General features: G+C 40.0%; 1 protein-coding gene across 1 annotated transcript in view; it reads right to left on the reverse strand.

Annotated features, from left to right (window-relative positions):
• SEC31B (SEC31 homolog B, COPII coat complex component) overlaps positions 1-22314 on the reverse strand; it is a 1631704-nt gene that overhangs the window by 982522 nt on the left and 626868 nt on the right. Inside the window, exon 10 of the mRNA XM_044055612.1 lies at positions 15670-15831. Within this exon, the coding sequence (XP_043911547.1) occupies positions 15670-15831 (162 nt within the window). The remainder of the gene's footprint in view (positions 1-15669; positions 15832-22314) is intronic.

Below are 22314 nucleotides of genomic sequence, written 5' to 3' on the forward strand. Positions count from 1 at the left end.
TGCATGGCAGCACAGGACCTTTTTATTCTAGCAACTTTCTAGGTTTCTAACAGCAACATTTAAAATTTGCCACTATTTCTAGGGCTTTGTCCCCCCATTATTTTTGTCTTTGTCCAGACTTTTTATGCCAAGAGGTTAAGAGCTATGCTCCTCTCCTACAGTGTAAAAAGTGCCACTGTGTCAGCCAGGTTGCCTGCAGCATCCATCAAGTTACTGAGTTTCTCCAGATGAACGGAACAGACATTAATGACCAAACGAAGACCTAGTAAGGACCTTAAGGTAAGTCATTCACAGTCACAATCAATCACATCACTCTTAAGTAGTGGAGACTAGTGAATTTTGGGCTGGCAATTGGCCAGTTTGTCACTGTGTGTGTGAATGAATGGTCAGCAGATACTGAGTGAAGGGCTGCCTACAAGAGAGCACATGGGAAACTGTCCTGGTGTTCAGGAGTCTCCTACTCTCCTAATAGCAATATACATTTGAGTTTCAGACTTCAGATCCTTCAGAAAAAATGTGGTACCACTAATCCTGTTATTTTAGCAATTTTTTAACTTAAGAGCAATATTTAAAAGTTGTCTCCATTTTTGGGCCTTTGTCCCATCATTATTTTACACACTGTCCAGATTTCTTGCACTAAGTGGTTGAGATGTATGACAGTATACTTGTCCTGTCTTGATTTTGACCCAAATCTTATCTCTGCCTTAATCTATCATAAGACTGATGGCTATTGGAGAAAAGATGGTGAATTACCCTTAATAAATAATGACAATAAAAAGAAGTTATGTACTTACCATAACATTCCATGTGAGTTGCTCATCTCGCCTTCATTCTTACACATGGGTTCGGAGCCAATCCATCGGCTCAGAGTCGGCCCCTTTCACAAGCTCAAGGTTTTAGAGTAACTCGAGGCCAAGTCCATATCCCATGATGTTCTCTGTCTCACCTCAGATCTAGTTTGCTGATCCCAGCATATAAAACATAACACATAAAAGGCACTCTAGCCAGAGTAAGAAATCCTAGAATAAGACCCACCAGGCAGCAAGTCTATTCGTTCTTTGAGAAACCTGGAGGGGAAAGGCGGGTTGGAATGTAAGAATGAAGATGAGATGAACAACTCACATGGAACGTTATGGTAAGTACATTACTTCTTTATGTGACGTTGTTCAATCTCGCCGTTCATTCTTACACATGGGTAGTGTCCCAAGCACCCTAATCCTGGGTGGCTCACGGGAATATATTCCTGAGGACAGTGGAACCAAAGGAAGCCCTGTCACTGGAGATCCTATCTACTTTGTAATGTGTGATGAAGGCATGTGGTTTAGACTAAGTGGCAGCTGCACATATAGTGTCCAAAGGCAGCCTAGCCGCATAAGCTGAGGAAGTAGAAACAGCCCTAGTGGAATGCACTTTCACGCTATGTTCTAATGGTTGATTCATTGAGGAATATGTACATTTTATGCAGTCAGTTAACCATTTGGAAAGAGTAACTTTTGATACTGGTAGCCCTTCCTTAGCGTCAGCATGAGAAATAAAGAGTTGTTCTGATTTTCTAAATTCTTTTGTTCTGTCCAAATAGAATCTTAATTGCCTGTGAACATCAAGCTTATGCAATATATATTCCAACTTGTTAGAATGGTTACTGAAGAAAGCTGGGAGTTCAATAGTTTAATTCAGGTTAGTCTCGGAACACACCTTTAGTAGAAAGGAAGGGTTAGTCCTCAGTGACACTCTGTCGGCATGAAACACCAAATATGGAGGTTTGATAGATAGGGCCTGAAGTTCGGACACTATGTGCTGAGGTAATGGCTACCAAAAAGATTGTTTTCCAAGAGAGAAATTTTAAATGGCAGGATGATGCAGGCTCAAAGGGAGGAAGAATAATCCATGACAACACAAAACTCACATTCCAGGGAGAAAAAGGTTGTCTAACAGGTGGTCTAAGATGTATAGTACCCTTTAAGAAGGCCCTACATAGTCTGTGAGACATTAGGTTAGCACCTTCAGATCCGAGGTGAAAAATCAAAATTGCAGCCAATTGAACTCTTATAGTGGCAGCTGCAGCACCTTCATGAAAAAGCTTAGTCAGGAATTCCAAGATGCTAGCAATTGGAGTGACGCAAGGGTCAATATTATTTTGGGAAGCCCAAAAAGCAAATCGCTTCCATTTGCTGGCGTACAACTTTCTGGTGGAAGTTTTATGAGAATATGCAAGAATATGCTGTACCTCCGAGGAAAAAGCATGTGACCTGGCTAAGTTGGGAATTGCAGCAGCCAAGCTGTCAATCTGAGGGAATGAAGAGAAGGATGAAGGGCCCCTGACGAATGTGTCAGTAGATCTGAAACTGGGTTCAGAATCCAAGGTTCCTCCAGTTGGTAGAGTCAAAGGAAAGGAAACCAAATTGTTGAGGCCAAAATGGGGCTATTAAAATTACAGTCCTCCCCAGGGCTTTAGCTTTCTGCAGGAATTTCGGAATTAGGGGAATTGGTGGAAAGGCATATAGGAGTCCCAGGGGCCAATCATGTACGAGCAAATCCCTTGGGCTGTCCCCTTGTGGGGGATTCAGGGCAAAGTAGCTTCTGCATTTGGCATTCATAGGGGATGCAAACAGGTCACAGCAAGGCTGGCCACATCTGCAGAAAATCATCTCCACAACCTCGTCTTTGAAGGACCACTCGTGCAGCATCAGAATGGCTCTGGCTCAGTTTGTCCGCGATCATGCTGGATTTCCCTGGGATGTGCTTTGCCATCAGAAATACAGCCAACTGCCAAATTCTCAGGGCCTCTTGATATAAGGGGTAAGACCTGATTCCCCCTTGTCTGTTGATATATCAGACCACAGATATGTTGTCGGTCTGGATCGCAATCGTCCCCAGAGGTAGAGAATCGTGGAAGTACTGTAATGCCAAAAGCACCGCTCTCAACTCCAGGACATTGATGTGCAACTGTGACTCTGTCTCTGACCAGGTGCCTTGGGCTGTTCCTCCCTGAAAAAGTGCCCCCCAGCCTATCAGAGAAGCATCCGTGGTCACCGTGGCTGATGGCGGCGGAAGAACAAATGGGCTATCTACTGTTACATGATGGCTGGTCAACCACCATAGAAGATCCTTTCTGCATGAATCTGTAATCATTATCAAGAATGACATCGGAAGTTGTTGGTAAAACCACTGGGTGAACAGTAACCACTTGAAGTATTCTTAAGTGCATATGCCCCAGAGGAACTGCTATGAGCATTGCTGCCATGGTACCTAGTAGTTTCAACACTTGAGATGTTGGTACTTTTTTTCTCGTCAGAATGTCTGCTACCTGTTTTCGAAGAGTGACTATTCTTGTCCAGTGGCAATTTTACCATGGCAGTGGTGGTGTCTAAGTCTGCTCCGATAAAGGAGATATGCTGTGATGGTGACAATGCAGACTTGTCGGAATTTATAGTTATTCCTAACTGAGAGCACAGATTGAGAGTGTGACCCCTGGATAGAAGGAGTTGATGCCTGGAGGTGGCGGTAAGGAGACAGTCATCCAGATACGGAAAGACTCGGAATCCTAGAAGCCTCAGGTGAGCCATAACAACTGCCATGCATTTGGCAAACACTCTGGGGACTGTTGTGAGAGCAAAGGGCAGTGCTCAGAACTGATAGTGACTGGCTCCCAGCCGGAAATGCAAGTGATCTCTGGATGGTCTGGCCATTTTGATATGATAGTACACATCCTTGAGATCTATAGAGCACATTCAATTGCCCGTTCCTAGGAATGGGAGAATCGACTGAAGCATGACCATCCAGAACTTCTCCTTCTATACAAAGGCGTTGAGTCGGTTGAGGTCCAAGATGGGCTTCCCAGGCGCCTGTTTTCTTCAGAACTAAAAAGAACCTGGAGTAGGTTCCAGATCCTATTTGGTCTGCTGGGACTGGCTGGATAACTCTGTTTTCCTGCAGCTTTTGAATCTCTATGGCCGCTGGATCCCTGAGACTGGGTGAAATTTCCAGGATTTTTCTTCATACAGGTGGGGATTCTGAGAACGTAATGACATAACCTCTGGTAACAATTCTTTGTACCCATGAATCTTTTGTAACTTCTAGCTAGGTGTCTGGATACACAGACAAATGACCCCCGGCTGCTTCCATAGCAGGACATCCAAGCCTCCTATCAGGAGCGCTGGTAGGGCTTGCCAAAGAACTGATCCCTGTCGCCCTGGTTTTGCTGACCCCCTCTGCCGCCTGGGGGCCATCTTCCATTATTACTCCCTCCTCTGCCCCTGGAGGGGGGATCACTACATGTGTTCTGAAAAGCTCCTTGGGATTTCCGGAACCACATTTTCCTCCCTTTTGCCCTTTGGGGTACGGTCTAGTAGGGGTGGAAAAACATACTCCTATGGCAGATAGTGTTTCCATCTTGCTCACACCTAGTGAGGGTCTCCTTGACTTTGGGCCCGAAAAGGGACGAGCCATCAAATGGGGTATTAACAAAGGAAGACTTGAAGGCTTCCACAAAGGAGCATAAGCGCATCCAGGAATGTCTCTGCAGAGCTATTGCTGAACCTGCTTGCCCGACTTGAACCATCGGCTGCATAAGAAATGAGCCGCATGGACGAGTTAACTATGGAATTAAGGATATTAAGCTGGGCTGTCACCTTATCAGAGACACCTCCAGCTGTAGTACCCTGCAAAGTATCCCCAAGCTCGTTTAGGAGCTCTCTTTGAAGATGGGTAAAATGAGTAAAGTAGTGACCCAGAGACTCCCCATACATGTCAAGCAGAGTGCCTCTTTGGCCCTTTTCAAAAGGAATCTTGACGATTGGATGGGAGAAAGGAAATTCACCCTGGGGATCATGTCAGTCACCCTGCTAGACAGGGGTGCAGGGAAGTAAATAGTGTGGGAAGAAATAGGCAGGGAATTGTTATGGCTAGGCTTGCATAGGCCCTAGGGCTGACAGCCTAGTACAAACCTATGAACCTAGTTGAGCGAGCGCATAGCAAAAGTCGCAGAACTAAAGATGCATTTCCCGTACCTGTCCATGTTTCTGGAATCTCTATTATGAGGATGGACAGTAGAAGATTTTTCAGACATCTCTTTCTTAGTGGCTGCTGCCGCCACCACCATGATATCAACTGGCACTCCCTTGGTAAGGAACATTTTGTCTTGGGGTGACGTAATAAATTTGTTGGGCTTCCGAGGGACAGGTTCCACAGTATCAGGAGACTCCCAGGCCCTTCGAGCAACCAAACACTATTAGTTCATCGAAGGGCGAAGTCACTCAGGAGGTGGAGGGTTGAGACCCAAAGGCCTTCAGAAGCACCGACTCATCATCAGTAGGGCTAATGGACTGCCAGTCACATCACTGCTTAAGGACTTCAAGGATATCAGAAAAAGAGATATCCTCCAAGGGGGACCGTGGGAAATTTCTGGGTCCTCTAAGTCGGTCTCTGATGTAATAGACTCCTGCAGGGAGTCCAAATGCTTCCTCTTGCAAAGCTTCTTCCTAGGAACCTCATCAGTGGGGGCTTCCGGTGAGGTCTCAGTAGAACACATGGGTCACCCAATGGGGCTACGTGAGGCTCTGGGTCTCGATGGTTTACAGGGACCTGAAATGTAGACGTAGAAAGTGGCACTTTAGGGGAGGAGGAGGAAGGCCCTAATGATGTTGGAGTCTTGGAAGACATAACCCTCCTCATAGCACTGAAGGCTCCTTTGCTCGGACGTGAGGAAGCAGCCAGTTCCGAAGAAGATGGCAACGTCCCCGGCGCCGACACAGTGGGTTCCAACCCAGAGGAAGGAGCCAAGCTCATCCATGCTGAAGCTCCGAGAGGAAGGGTTGGAACCAACACATCGGTTCGACTCTCCCCCTCGCAGCCAACCAGAGAGTGTCAGCTCCCAGACTCCTTGAACAGCAACGAAGTAGTCTGAGTTGATGGAGGAGATAGCACTGGAACAGGCCTCGGCTCTGAAGGATCCACAATCATCAGTTCTCCCTCCCCCGGCTCCAAAGGCCCAGCTCGAAGAAGTAGACACAGCAAGTAAAATGGTCTTTGGCTCCGAAACCGGTTGGGTCGAAGCCGATAATAATTTGGCTAGTGCCGGGTTCTTGAGAAGCCTCTGCACCATTCGGTCCACATTCACATCAGAGAGGGTTCTCAAAGAATGAGTAGAAGGTATTGAAGAAGCCACCGATTGCAAAATGGGTGACCTCAAGGTTTCGGAGACCTGCTTCAATACTGGGGACCAGCTCCAAAACACCGGCTCGGTGCACGGCTCTGAATACTGCAGAACCGGCAACCGCACCTTCACAGCAAGGCTTGGAGCCGACGACTTAGGCTCTGACGAAGCTTTAGAGAACGTCGAACTCTTCGATGACTTGGAAACCTGGTCAGCCTTGTCCAAAGACTCCTGGAAAGCTGGTTTCAGCAGACCCCTGTCCACCAGTTTTCTCCTGCACTCCAGTAACACCCTGCTGCTAAGAGTGGCAAATGGAGCAATTCTCCTGGAGATGGACTGCCCCCAAACAGTAAACACAACTGACATGCAAATCAGTTATGGACATTTTCTGCCCACACTTGGGGCATTTTTTAAATCCAGACTTTTGTTTTTCTTTCTGATCAACCCTATTAAAGACAAAAAAATATATGCACCAATCAGAACAGCAAATCTATATAAGCCTATATAAAGAAAACCACACAAGAAAAAGTAGTCAAATCTAATATTAGACTAGCTACTAACAGCACACACAGCAAAATGCTAAAGCAGAAAATCTACAATACTAATTCCAGAGCCGTGGATGAGGGTAAGGCAGTCCACACAGCCTATTTGGACCTCGCCAAGGCCTTTGACACCATCCCCCCCTCTGGAATCATAGATAAACTTACTAAGCTGAGCATTAATCCCTGCGTCACTTGATGGCTTGCCAACTGGCTTACTGACAGAACCCACACTGCAAAAGTAATTGACTCCAAATCCAGCTCCAGACAAGTGGAGTACCTCAGGGTTCAGTCCTGGGACTGCCCTTGTTTGGCATCTACTTCTCTAAAGTACAGGCCAAGACTAAGGGACTCTGGCTAACAAAGTTCGCAGATGACTGCAAACTGGGAGCCATTACTGACTCTACAAATGATGTGGATACTCTACAAAAGGGCCTTACAGAAACAGATGCTTGGTGCCAGAGCCATGGGCTCAAGCCCAATGCCAAGAAATGTACAGTTATCCGCTTTGGGAAAAAAACATGTACCCATGAATTGCCGCATAGGTGGCAGCACACTAAACACCAAAAGTGTGAGAAGAGACTTAAGGACACAGGCGGACAGTGGTCTCACCTTCAATAACCACATCGCCACAACAGTCAGGAAATCCTTCTATGTGGCACACCTCATCACTAAGGGTTTTTCATCCAGAAAAAAGGAGGTCATTGTCCCATCCCTCATTAGACCCACTATAGAATACAATGACCCTCTCAAGAGATGTACCTCTCAAGACATCTGCAACAACTAGAAAGGCCGCAGAAATACCTCACTAAAAGAATCACAGGCCTAAAGCAGATGCCCTATGCTGACCGCCTTAAAAGACTCCAGCCATACTCTGTCGCATATCGTCTACTCAGAGATGATCTCTGCTTAACATACAAGGCCATGTCAAACCCAGAGCTGTTAGACATGCTACACTTAAAGAAATCCCAATCCCTCAGAGCCACATGCTCCAGAGATCTAAACCTTGTCATCACAATAAACAAAACATGCTGGAGGAATAGGTTCCTGACCCAGAGACTCCCCAGAATCTGGAATAGACTGCCCATATATGTCAAGCAGAGTGCCTCCTTGGCCCCTCTTCAAAAGGAACCTTGACGATTGGATGGGAGAAAGGAATTCACACCGGGGATCACGTCAGTCACCCTGCTAGACAGGGGACCAGGGAAGTAAATAGTGTGGGAAGAAATAGCCAGGTAATTGTTATGGCTAGGCTTGTACAGGTCCTAGGGCCGATAGCCTAGTACCAACCTATAATATATCTATATGTTATATATATATATATATATATATATATATATATATATATATATATATATATAGATAGATAGATAGATAGATATATCTAACTTTCTAAAGTCTCTATTTTTATAAAATGTTATGACAGGATAGGGAATATAATGTTTTAACAACCAACAAAAACACAGCCAAGCAGGACTAAGAGCAGTCGCTCTTTAAAGATGAAAATTTTCGTTAAATATAGTAAGGACAAAGCCTAAACGCAAAACTAAGGCTAACTAGCCAAACACACACACTTTAAGAGAAGATTGCAAAAAATAGCTATCTAAATTTTAAGTAATGCAAGAAATACTGGCCCGAGCTGTCTCTCGACCTCCGATCTGTTGCAGCGGCAAACTAGATCTGAGGAGAGACAGAAAGCATCATGGGATAGGGACTTGGCCTCGAGCTACTCTAAAACCTTGAACTTGTGAAAGCGGTCGACTCGGAGCCGATGGATCGGCTCCAAACCCATGTGTAAGACTGAACGGCAAGACTGAACAACTTCACATTTTGAGTTATAGGCTTCTTTTATTACAGAAAAATGTATGTTACATTCTCTTATTCTGTCACTGGGTCAACAACATTAATAATACTAATGTAAGAGTGGCCAGTGTCACTGATTGTCTCTGATTATTTCTGTATTTAAAATATTCCTTTCCCTCCTCATCCTTCTAGTTTTTTTAATATTCATTCATATGAATTTTTAATACTCATTCATGTGATAGTTTAAATGATGTTTTATATGGATTATGTGTTTTTGTTGATTTCATCAGTGTTCTTATTATGAGAATGTTTTTGTTCTGTGCACAGTTTTTAATTTTTCATACACTTTTAACTGGGATGGAAAGTATTCCTGTTTAACTGTGATTCAGCATTGGGAGTTTCCATTTTTTATTTTCCAACTTGGGATCCCGCTAGGTTCCTTTAGCTTATGATTGGCTATGTTGTAATTAATTGATTAATTTTATTTAGTATTGCGACTGGGTGATATACCCACCTTATAATATATCTAATACATTTGGTATGGAATACTTCAGTTCTGATGAAGTCCTGTTTTTTTTTTTTTTTTAAGGACAAAAGCGCTAAACTCTTTGTGCCATTTATTTTCTTGGTAATTAGACACTGCTGGGTTGAGTCTGGCCTTTTATCAGGTTTTATACTTGGTTATTGTTTTTTTCTTGGCTGATACGTTGGTGGTTATTTCTGTATTTGTCCATGATTCTTTTGAGATTTGTGCCTGATTGGTTGAGAGCTATGGTGTAGAGTAAAATATTTCCGTGGTAGCATGCCATGTGATTACTTCTTTACCACCCATTACCAGACATTTTCTAGGGCTGAGAAATGATGACATCATATATATATATATATTTTGTCTTCTGCAGTTGTACTAAGCAGAGTTATCATATTTTACTTTAGAAAAGTGTATGTTAATTCACATTCTCTTATTCTTTCAATGGGTCAGCAACTTACTAATACTAATGTTTTAAGAGTGTCCGTTGTCTCTGATTGTCTCTGATTATTTCTGCATTTGTCCCGGATTGGTTGAGAGCTATGGTGTAGAGTAAAAGCCCATTTCTGGCCAATATTTCTGTGGTGGCATGTCATGTGATTAGTTCTTTACTATTACCAGACATTTTTGAAAGTTGAGAGAAAAGATGACATTCTATTTTTTTATCTTGTTCAGTTGTGCTAACAGGTTGAGAGAGGTATCATATACCTCTCTTGGCTGTTTGGACAGAAGTCCAGATTTTTGTCCCACATTTTTGGTTTGTGTTCCTCATATCTGGAAAATCAGTGAGGACAGAATACCAATAAACAACAAGGCTGTACAGACTTTCCGTATCCTTCCAAAAATGCATGCTAACAACAAAAATCCTGTTATAGGAGAGCAATGTCTTTATTTTTGGGCCTTTACCCCCCATTATTTTAAACTTTGTCCACACTTCTTGTGCCAAGAGGCTGAGAGGTATACAGTAGTGAATTAATATACAGAAGAACAATAACAGTTCTTTTTCATACTCCTTCCAAATTCTGCCACGTTATGCCAGTCAGAATAAAGGCTGTTCCTCTTAATCCCTCCTAAAGTGTGTTTAGTTTTTATTTTTATGAGGAAAAGGAGGTGAATTAATTTGTACTTAAACAGTGACAGTAATTAGTTTTATATTTCATAAAATGTATATGAATTTACTTTTCTTATTGCAGCTCAAGTTAATAGTACTAACATTTTAAGGGTCCCTAATTATTTCAGGTGACTCACTGATGACTTCTGGGGAATAGGTGATAATAATACTAATGATGTGACACTATTACAGTTACAGACTTCTTTTACTTCAGAAAATGTATATTGATTCACTTTTGTTATTCTGCCAATGTTTCAAATTAATATTAGTGCTATTTTAAAAGTGTTTGTAATTGTCCCTTATAATTTCTGTATTTGTCTCTGATTTGTTGAGAAGCGAGCTATGGATGGTGACTGCCTGATGACTTTTGGAGAAAAGGTGCTGAATGAATTACACTCTGTAATGACAATAGTACAGACTTCTTTTACTTCAGAAAATGTAAATTGATTTATTACTCTGTCAGTGTCTCAAGTTAACAGTAATACTATTTTAGGTATCCACAACTGACTGGACTGTTCCATAATTACTTCTGGATGTGTTCCCAATTTAACGTTTTATGGTAATTGGAGCTTGACAGCCATATAGTGGGTTACTGGTACTGTGGTGGTGTGATGGGAGTACAAGTTCCTGACAGGGGAGGGGCCCAGTCCAGTGTCCTGCTTAGGGCCCTATATGGCCTTGATATGGCTCTGGTTACTTGTTGCACTGAAATATGGCTGCTTTGGAATATTAAAATACTTTCTTATTATGTAAGTATAGAGATGATCACTTAGAATATCTGGAAGGGTACCCGAGGTAAACATTTGATGAGGCATAAAGGTAAGAATCCAGTCAATTGTTCCTTTAGTGTTATTTTTATTATAAGCAGTGGGAGTGGTGTTTAGCTGCAGGAGATCTAAGAGATTTATTGGTTGGTTTGTTCAGTCAGAAGAGGGAGAGACAGCCATTGAATATTAAAACCATCTAGTATGTATTTTTCTTGGGAGACAGGAGTGAGACCCAGCAAAAGTCAGCTTCTGCAATAGGATTATTACCAGGTAGCAAATAAGCACCTGTGATGAATAATGTCTTGTTTTGTTTGAGTTGGAGGGTAGACTGACAATTTCTACCTTACCAAATTGTGAAGGATTTAGTGGTAAAGCAGCAAGCTGTAGATAATTTTTGCTTAGTATTGCAGCTCCATCAGCCCTTCTATTTTGTCTGTCTGCTCTTACTATATTATACTTTGGGATACAATTTAATTATATTTTCTTTTTTCAGTCAGATTTCAGTTAGTATTACTACATCTGGAGCAAATAGGTTAAAGCCAGGCATGGAAATGTGTTATTTTTTTGTAGATGCTTCAAATGTTTATATGAGTAATGTTAAGGGAATGAGAAGTAGCATTATGTTGTATTGGAGGGGTGTAGTTTGTGGAATGTAGCTGGTCTAGGGTTTGGATGGATGAAGCTACTGAGTTTTAGTTTGGGGGAGATATTTTAGCTGTAGGATAAGCATTTAATTTTTAATTTTAACTTATGAATTATGCGGCTGTGTAAGTGCAGGTTGTGTTTGAAAAAGTCTGTGCTACTGGAAGAGCATAAAGTGGATGTTATCTTGGGTGAATTAAGGGCTGAGTATGCTGCAGCATGTTGGACAGTACAACTAGAATGATGGTGATGGGTTGTATGGTATTGGGACAGTACAAAGTGTGTGTTATCTTGGGTCAATTAAGGGCTGATTATGCTGCAACATGTTGGATAGTACAACTAGGATGATGGTGATGGGTTGTGTGGTATTGGGAGAGTACAAGGTGGGTGCTATCTTAGATCAGTTAAGGGATGATTATGCTGCAGCATGTCGGATAGTACAACTAGGATGATGGTGATGGGTTGTGTGAAAGTAGAAGGTAAAGATGTTAAGTCAGTGAGTAGCAGGAGATGTGAGACAGTCAGCAAGGAGATTGGTATCATGGTGGCTAGTTGTAGGATGATATTTTGACAATCTGAAGTGCTGGTGATTAACAGGGCATGAATATGTTACGATATACAAGACAGGAGAGAGAGAGATGTATAGTGGAAGGAGTATTGAAAGAAATATGGAGGGGACTGCATACCGTTAGTATGAATGTGTTATAGCACTGGACAGGTTGAGTTTTGAATTGAGTGGAGATAGGAGGATTTACATTTACAGAAAGTGGGGTGGGTGGGTATAGGGGGTGGGGTACAGGAGTGAAGTGAGTCTGAGATGACCAAAGGCGAATGGAGCAGATTCCACTTACTCAGAATGTTGTAGGAAAAAAATATCAATCAGCAAACTGGGCCAAAATAATGTAAACATGTGTAACTGTTATTGTTTCCATTTTACTATGTAAAGCAAATTATATAAAGCAGGGAATTCATTTGAAAGTTTTCACTCATGCTGTGTGGTGTACTGGTATAAGAAATAGTTTAGTACATAAAAATAAGTAGAGAAAAGTAAGTAAGAGACAGGAGATTAGGGGTTGTTTGAAAAAATATACTGCATATTTGGGAACTGTAAAAGAAAAAAGAAGAAAATGCTATATTATCATGAAATATATATGGACCTACAGCTATAAGCAAAAAAAAAAAAAAAAACAAGAATATTGATTTATATTAAGTAAACAAAAGCAAACACTACTGAATTCTCATCAGTGTAGCGTGCAAACACATTTAGACAGAAAAGAGCATGTACATTTGGAACATAAAGGATTTCAGGGAGGACATTCAGCAGAACATCAGCAACAAAGGAAAATAGGAGTAATAATACTGATTACTAAACGGGCCCCAATAGTGAAAGAAAAGGAGGAGTAAAAGACAATAACAGAATATCTGTGGTATTAAGGGATTACTGGAAGGGGAATAGGATTACTCTAGCATGCATTTTTATTCTACTTAATGGAACTTAAAAGAATTCTGAAAGAAATAAGTACCCATCAGGGAATATAAAAAGTTCTTAGGGACAATTTTGAGATATATTTTGGAAATATTATGAAAGTTTGTATAAAGTGGAAATAAGAAAAGGTACAAATCAAAATATTTATGAAAGACTTGTTTATGCCAAGGTTAGAGGACAATGAGGCTCAATGATTAAAACAGAAGATAGGAAAGAATAGATTAAATCTAGTGATGTATAAAATATAACAGGGAAGACTCCTGGAACAAACAGTACAGACTGATACACATGGTCAATGTGGTTTTATGGAACCAAGGCAAACATGTGACAACATTAATACAACGATGATAATCCAGAGGAAAGCAAAGTGGCTAAGAGAATTTTGGTACTTCATAGGATAAAATAATATCCCTGATTTGAGGAGTTGCCAAACTGAAATATCAACTAAAGTGGTGGGTCTTGAAGGAGAGAAAGCATTCAATATAATCAGACAGAACTTCATGAGTAAGGTAATAAGAGCATTTGTGTTCCCTGGTAGAACAATGGATTATTTAGGAAAGGTGAGAGGCCAGAATTAAGGTGAGAGTGGTCTTCTCTGACAAGTTGTGTTTGAAAAGAGGAACAGGCACTTGCTTTAAATTTAGAGCAATCAGCAAAGGAAACAAGGGTCTCACAAATTCAAGGATATAACTATCATGGTAATCAAGAACAGTTAGCTTTAATTGCAAATAATAATATTTTGTACTTTATAGATCCAGAAGAAGCCATGTTGGTACTACTGAACATTTTGAGACAGTTTAGTCTTTTCAGGATATAAAATAAAGATAAAACAAAGGCTATAATGGTAACTGTGTACCCACACATGAATTGCTTCAGCAATATCCATATCTATGGAGCCAAGATAAAATTAAGTATTTGGGTCTATGAATTAAAATGGATTCTATTATGGCAGCTAAGGATATGTGGGAAGAGCTGAAAAAAATATAATACAATTAAGAAGCTGGAAGCTCTTGACCATAGATAAAGGTGATTAGACAAAGCACTGGAAATGTTTTTAGAACTTTTAGTTTAGATATATAGGTCAAGCATATTTTATCAACCAGAGGAGAAGTTGCGGAAGATTATAAAGAGTTGTATTAATTTATTTCAGATGGGAAAATTTCAAAACTTAACTGGGATAAGCTGATTCTCCCCAAAGAAAATGTGTTTTAGTATTACTGGATTTGAAAGGAAACTTTAGAGCTATGCAGTTAAGGCTCATCATACAAATCAGAGCAAAAAGGACTGACAATGAAATTGGGGGAAAAGTTCAAGAAATAAGGAGAGTAGGATTTTGGACGAAGGTCCTTAAGGAGAATAACAATCACCACACAACAGTATTATATTCATAAAGCAGCAGAAAATATTTTAAGAACTGAGCCAACATGGAATTGGGAATGGTTATTTTACCAGTAGGGGCAACTCCAAGTAGAGGAATAGAAAATAGACAAGAGGGGACTAGAATTTGCTGGGGAAAATCAGCAAAGAAATCAAGGTACTGGCAAGCAAATGACTAGTGTGGAAAAAGTGAGAGTGTGATGAGGTTAGAGACTGCTTTACAAATGAGGGTTTTTTGAGTATAGACAAAGATATGGAGTGATAAATGAAAAAAAAAAACAGCTCTGGCAAAGATTTCAATTGCGTCCAGAACAAATGCAGTTGTTAAAAAAGGGATAGTTATTTAGGCATATAAAATATTACATAACTATAAGAATCAGAGGACATTGGGAAAGGGAATGGAAAGGCTATTTACAAAGAAACAATGTGAGGGCATTTGTATGCTTCTGAAGTATGCAACAAAATCCAGAATGGTTAGATTGTTGATTGAAAGTGTTTGCACATGATTTTTTATACCTCCAAACAGACTTCAGAGAATTTTCTTCAGGTGAATATCAAATGTTGGTTAGATTGAAAACAGAAAAGTAACTGGGAACATATTTATTAAGAATATAAAGAGCTGGCAGACTTAAAGAAAAAGTTCATACTTTATCAGAAATGTTGTGGGAGCAAATGGTTCTAACTATTCTTTTAAGCTGGGATAGATGATCTGAATTGCCCAGAAATGGTAATGTCTTACTAATCTCATTACAACTGGCTGCCAAAAAGGAATTACTCTAAAGGATAAATCAAAATCTAAACTATCTATAACTGAAGTACTGATTATTATAAATACGATGACAAAAATGGAGGTGAATCTTTACAAAAGGGAAGGAACAAATTACAAAGAAATAAATGGAATTTGTGGAATATGTAGAATACAATGTTATACAAAAGGAAAGAACTGAGCATTTTACACAACATTGGAGTGAATGGAGATTATTAAAGAGAAAACACATGAATAACAAAAATATTGTGGTTTGTTTTCTATTCTATTGCTCTATGTGTAGATATATCACTATTTGAAATGGAAATGTGTAGATTTAATAAAGGTGTTTTAAAACATGTTAGTGTTGTTTAATAATCTTTCAGTTTGAATTCTAGGTAACCTTCTTCTACTGGCCAAGTTATACATTAACTTTATTAAAGATTTGGTGCTTAAATGTTAATTACAGTGACTAAAATACTCCAGAAATTAAAGTTGCTAATACAAAAGGCAAGCTACCTGGTCAGCTTGACTCTGCTGCTGAGCTTCTAAACTACCACCCATGATAGAGTAAACACTGATGTGTCCATCAAAAGAAGCAGTTGACAGCAATGCTGGGTTTCTTGGGCACCACTGCACGTCAAAGCACCACTGGCGACTTGTAGGCAGCTCGTAAACTACCTAGAAATAAAACACAAAAACAGATCACCATAAAGCATGACAAATAAAAGGCACCTAACATCAAATACATCAGCTCTGCATCATAGCCAGCCTTTTCATTATCTCTGTACACATATTTTACAGCATAAACAGTAAATTAATTGCCTGAAATATTATGAAGAGTTGTAACAGGAAGGAAAGGTACTGACCCTTCTTAAAACATATACATATGTAAGCAATAATGCCTGACAGGATGTGTGTTAATGTGTAATTCACGCCCGCCCAGGGGTGTTATGAAGTCCGACGCTGCAGGCAGAGGGCCTCTGCAGCCCTAGAAGGGCATTTAGGCATCAAATATTGCTTGTTCGTATTTGCATCAATAATTCCAAACCAATGCTATATACAAGGTTTTAAAATATTTCATCTTAAAGTTTACACAATGACAAACTCAATTGCATTAATATTTGATCTCTGTCTAGTGCAAGTAGAGAGAGATTAACTTTTGTTTTCAAGATATTAATTTATATAGATATAATTTTCACATTTTTTTAAATATCTAAACAACCAAGAAACACAGACAGAACTCCTTAGCCTCATATGAAAGGTATCAGCTATATGAATAAAATGCTGCTGACAGTATGAGTTTAACTTGAGTGGTTGCAGAGATATTATACGTTGTTTACAAAATATTACAAACATAATAGTTAGTGTTTACTGTGTATTATAAAATTCAGTTTAAGACCTAGAACCTAAAGGATACCACCACTATAAAAATAGTTTGTGCTGAAGGGTTTGCCATTTATATTTCTTTCATAACCCCTACTGTTCTAGATATGAACACTTGTTTGAAATGGGAGGTCATAATTTGATTCTGTCAAAAGGCTTAGGCTCCGCCCACTGGAAGTTACAATGCAAACGTCCTGAGCTCCATTTAAGTGAATGAGATATTCAAGACAATGAAACCATTTAATTTCGCATTACACGCAGCTTTCATTCATATTTAAAACCTACTCTTTTTCAACATTTAAACTCAGTTCTATAATATTTGGACTTTGCATAACTTTTCCCATCACTTTTTAGCATGTTACCTGTACTTAACTATAATATCAAGTGGAGGGAAAATGTAAAGAATATTCTAACCTTTTTCCTGAAAGACCAAGAGTTATAACACTATACCAAAGAAAGTAAGTTAGAACAAGTATAGTTTTCAGGAAATAGTCCTTCAGCACAGCAGTCTAAAACTATATCAACCACAGATGGACAGCCAACTTTTCTCCAGCTTTCCAAGTTTTCTTTGCAACACTTTCTCCACTAGTATGATTTATCTACACTTCACATATTCTATTCAGACCCTCATCTCCTTCCCACAGCACTCATTGTAAACTTTCAGGTCATCCAAGCATTTGCCTGTACAGCAAACATTTCTTTACCCCTTTCCTCTAATTCCTTTTGCACCCCCATTTTCTCCTTGTAGAAAGACTACTTTGTACATTTCTTACAACATTCTTATACCCTCTCCCACTTTTCTTATTTTGATTTAAAGATGGGGCAATTTCCTTTTCTCCCCTTTCGTTTCATACACCTGTTTTCTCTGCCATGCTTCCATTTTTTCCTTGAATGTACTGTTATGCCCTACATCTCATATTTCCCCAGTACTTAACCTTCCTAAAGCTTAAAATATCTTTAATACATGTTCGCACTATCCTTTATAAAAAATCATTATTTCATCGACAAATTTTCACTTATTCCTTTAATTTCTCCATTCTAATCATAATGAAAAATTTGTTTTATTTCCCATAACTGCAAAACATCTGGGCTCCTTTCACTTGCTATATCCTGCTACTCTCTTTTTTCAAAAGCAACTTTCACTACAGAAAAAGAAAAGTTCATGTGCGTATAACTAGTCTAACGACCACTACGAACTTATAAGCCTAGCCATGCAACCAAAATGTGGCCCACAAGTTTAATTTATATAGGGGTGATTTACTGACCGACTATCTCCATCAGAGATATACGAGCCAAACAAGGGATGAACTCTCAATTACACATCCACCAGTCAAAGTTCTAAATAAATAGGGATAGGGAGGAACTCTGCTTCACACAGATGGGGAGCCTGTTCCACAGAATGGGAATTATTGGAGAAAAACATCTCTCTCTCTCCAGCATGTCATATTTATATCACAAGCAAAATTTAGGTCTTTTAATCTAGTAGTTCTGATGCTGTTTGGCAGATGTACAAAAGGTTAATCAAAACTGGGTCCAAGAATGCCAGACAAATATCGCCTCTCAGAAGTCCGTATGATACCAGGAGGAGAGACAGGGCTTTGAGGCCATCATATTGAGTTTACTCCTTGTATTCTTTTTGTAGGAAACCTTTGTGGACATTTCAATTGCTGCATGTGTCTGGTTAGGTACATACCAAACGGGGCATTATGGTGGGTCTGATGAGGGACAACTACCGTGGTATAATGATCTCTCTGGACCTAGATGTCATGCCCTTGCTTATAAGTTGAGCAACACAGGATTTTCTTACCTTGGATATATGTTGATCAAAAACTAGGTTACTATCCACAAGTTCCCAGATCCCGGACTACTGAATCAAATATCAAATTTTAAAGGTGTTTTACTGATGACATAGTTACCCAGGGTAGTAGACTTTTCAAAAGGTACTATAATGTATTTCCTGATATTTAATTTTAAGCCTTGGCTTTGGCACAAAGCATATGTCAGTATTAGACCTTCCTGAAGTGTGTTCTTGTCTTGGGGAGATTCAATGACAGCACCCAGTTTGCAGTCATCTCAGAACTTGACTAGCCAGGGGTCTTTGACATTGGTTTTGACATTCAAGACGTACATGCCAAAAATTGAGTTGGCCTAGCAGAAATCTCTGGGGGACTCCACTCGTGACCGGCCTCTTAATGGAGGTGGCCCACAGATTCTAACCTCCCAGTCCTATCAATGAGCTAGCTATCTAGTGTGTTATAAAAGGCTTTACACCTAGTTCAATAAATTTATTGACAATGCCAAAGTGCAATTCTGTACTAAATGCCTAAGCCAGATCTAAGTATGCACCATTTTCCCCTTATCCATAGCCTTAGTGACCTTTTTAAACAAGTCCCCCAATTTCATGAAGCACGACCTCCCTTTGACAAAGCCAAACTGGGGTGGATACAATGTCTGGAGGTCTCTTACCTCCTTACTGATAATTTCCATGGTAATTCTTTCCATGGTTTTGCAAATAAGACTAGTCAAACTAATGTATATGTGTCCAAACTCTAAATGTCCTTATGAAGGTGGATGACCATCACAGTCCTCCACCGACAAAGCACAAACCCTGTTTTAAGACCACAGTTAAATGACTCTAGGTGTCCTGATAAGTCATATTTTAGACTCTTCAGGAGGCATCGTGGGTTGTTACCAGGGGCCCATTAAGGTCATGTTCTTGGCTTTAGTGAGTGCAACCAGTAGACACTCCCTAGTTATAGTCGGAGGGGTTATGTCTGAGGCTTTTAGGGGGAGAGTTGGTTGGGTTGAGGGGGAGTAAAGTTGGAAGTGAATTTGTCTGCTAACAGGTTCACTACATTTCCGGGCTCAGTGAATGTGGTACCATCAACTACAAGTTCAGCACATTGCTGTGTACTACCTTTGAGGTTTCTGACATAGCTGTAAGAAAGCCCAATGGTTATCTTTCACCTGGGAGGCTTTCTTAACCTCAGAGGTTGCTTTTCTTAACCTAATTAACTCTCTTAGATGCATATCCTTTTTAATCTGAGATACCACCAGCAGTTTACTTCTAAGGCTAGTCCTGGGCTTACTCTTGATGGGTACAGTAGCCTCTATACAGCCACTGACATGGTTGTACAGTGTTTCAAAGAGCAATTCGGCATAGGCTATTGTATTGAAGGGGTTTGTAAGGATAATGAATTTTGACAAACCATCATTTAATAGGTAATTTGTCTTGGAATAGTTCCTATTACTGGTTTTAATGAGATTATGGAGTTGACAACACATGGGGCGGGAGTGCAGCATTCTCCCATATTTGTGAGCATGTGGTCCAGTATGTTGGAGCATCTAGTGGGCATTTTCACTATTTGATCAACAGTGTTTGTATTTGTCAAGTCCAAGAATCTCTGTGCCTGTAGATTTGAGGAAGTGTACGATTCCCAGTTTTTAGAGGGGTAACTGAAGTCTCCCATGAGAATGGTGTTAGGTTGGATTACAAGTGCCTCCAGTAGGTCCAAATATGCATTGTGAACTTCTTGGGACATGGAGGGTTCCATCTCAAAAGCATGAGATACGTAACTGCAAGTACTATGAGAAGAGAGAATACTCTAAGGCATCACCACCTCAGATTAGCGTTCATTGTGCATACAATCCTCTTATTCTAAGGATAACAATTACATCCCTCGGAATCTCAATATCTGGTATTTTACAATATCCAGAAGTAAATAAATTCCCTATATGCCCTTATATGTTGTAACTTCATTCCCTACGTTTTCTAATGTCACTAATACAACCAACTTTAGTTCATAAAGGAGCACAGCATACATAAACAAGAGTAAAAATTATCTAAAGCCACGGTCACAGAGCTGTTATCTTGGAGACCAGCAGCTCAGGGTTATTTATAGTGCAATCCAAAAAGAACAAGTCAAGGGTAGTAGATAAATCATTACTGATGTTAGATAAAGTTAAGCTCCTGTCTTTGACCTGTCCAACAGCAGGAAGGATAAGGAAAGGTAGTTTGAAGCTGAAGCACTGAAGCACAATAGGTAGCGACTTGACTTGGAGATACTGTCCCAAACCCCAGGCCAGAGGTGACCAGTCCCAACCGAAACACCCGAGTTCAACAAGTGACTATGATTGTACATTAGCAGTGTCAATGACGTGAAGAAATCAAAAATCTTTCATTATGGACTAAGTCCTTCACAAAAGAGATGGAGTCATCTATGTGCACTATGAAATCATCCAAAGCAAGGCAGGTTCAGAGAACCAACACTGAATTAACAAGGAAGTCTGAACTCCTGCATAACAGGCTTCATGTTAATGGATAGATGGTAAATAAGATGGAGACAAAAATTTGTACCATTTCCCAGGAAGCATTTAATGAAGATATTGTTTTCTTCATGGAACCTTCAGTTCCATGACCAAACCTATACACAGGCAATATATTCAGCCAACTAGTTCTGCTATTTATTTACTTATTTTCTTAAGGTAAATAAACATGGCTCACAGTGCACCTACTTGGAGATAAAGCAGCTACAGAATCCTGTGGGGTGGTGAAGTACACCTGGCCATTCAATTGCTGCCCTCATGTTCTATTTCACTCTCAATTTACCTGATTTGTTGTCTAGATAGATCATGAGTGGGAAGGAGAAGTAAACCAACAAATATGAAAGTGAAGGAAATATCTACATTTTGCAGAAGTTGTTCAATCAACTGTAGTGTGTGGTTAAGTTTTATTTTCTGAACCAGATATAGTAGATGGCATTCCCAGGCTGTCCTTGATTTTACATAAAGAATCCTAGCTCAGTAGTCTGTTTAAAAATATCAGGTAAAAATACATACAGGAAAACAATTTATTTTGACAAAACACCTTCCCACATCCAAGTATCACATCTGCCTTCCCTTAAAGGAAATCTATAGAAGAAAAGGATAGGAGTTAAACAAGTTTCTCAGTGGACTACGCACAGAAAGCATCATGCTGGGTGACCATTTGAAATATCGGAACCCAATACATCGACCCCCAAAATGCAGAGAATGAATGGCCAAAGATCAGACTAACATATACAAAGTCTGAGATGCCATTTATTGGAATATTCACTTTTCTCCAAGTTATGGCGATCTCAGAGGTGGTATATATAAGTTTGAGGACTGTGGGGGAGGGAGTCCCCATCCTGCATAAAGAAGTTTAAAGGCGAAGAGCGATTTTCAAGATTCACACTTCTCATGCATTTTTGGTCTTTGTTTTTTTTTTTAAGCTTCTAAGCACTCAGCATTTTGAGTGCCAACATTTCAGCAGGGAGCCATCACACTGTACATATATTTGAAAGTAGCAACTTGAAATATATGACTGTGGCAATTTTTGCTTTGATTTTTCATGCCAATCTAAGAGTAGTACATGAAAGGTGACTTTTTTTGGAAGGGGCAGGCAACATTCCCATACATCATTTGTGTATCCTCACAAGCATTTGTCTCCTCAGTTTACTGTGAACTGTTACTTTGTTAGACTCAACTTGTTTCATCCATGGAAGACAAAAAGATTGACTTGCTTTCCTTACTCATGTTTAGGACATTGCTGGACCAAGATGTTGGAAAAAATTTCTGAAATGCACCTCAGAGAATCTACAACCCTGTGACTTCTGGGGGCCAAGAAGCCCCTACAGACTTTCAACTTAATTCAACTATTCCACAATTATTACAGTGCATTCTTGGCCAATTAGGATGTGTTGAAAGGGTGCCGGAATAAGTTGAATAGTAAGACTGCATTTCTAGAAAGTTTTTTTG

This window comes from Protopterus annectens, chromosome 14.part0 (genome assembly GCF_019279795.1).
Source record: "Protopterus annectens isolate FY-2018-M chromosome 14.part0, PAN1.0, whole genome shotgun sequence".
In the NCBI taxonomy this organism is placed as follows: Eukaryota; Metazoa; Chordata; order Ceratodontiformes; family Protopteridae; genus Protopterus; species Protopterus annectens.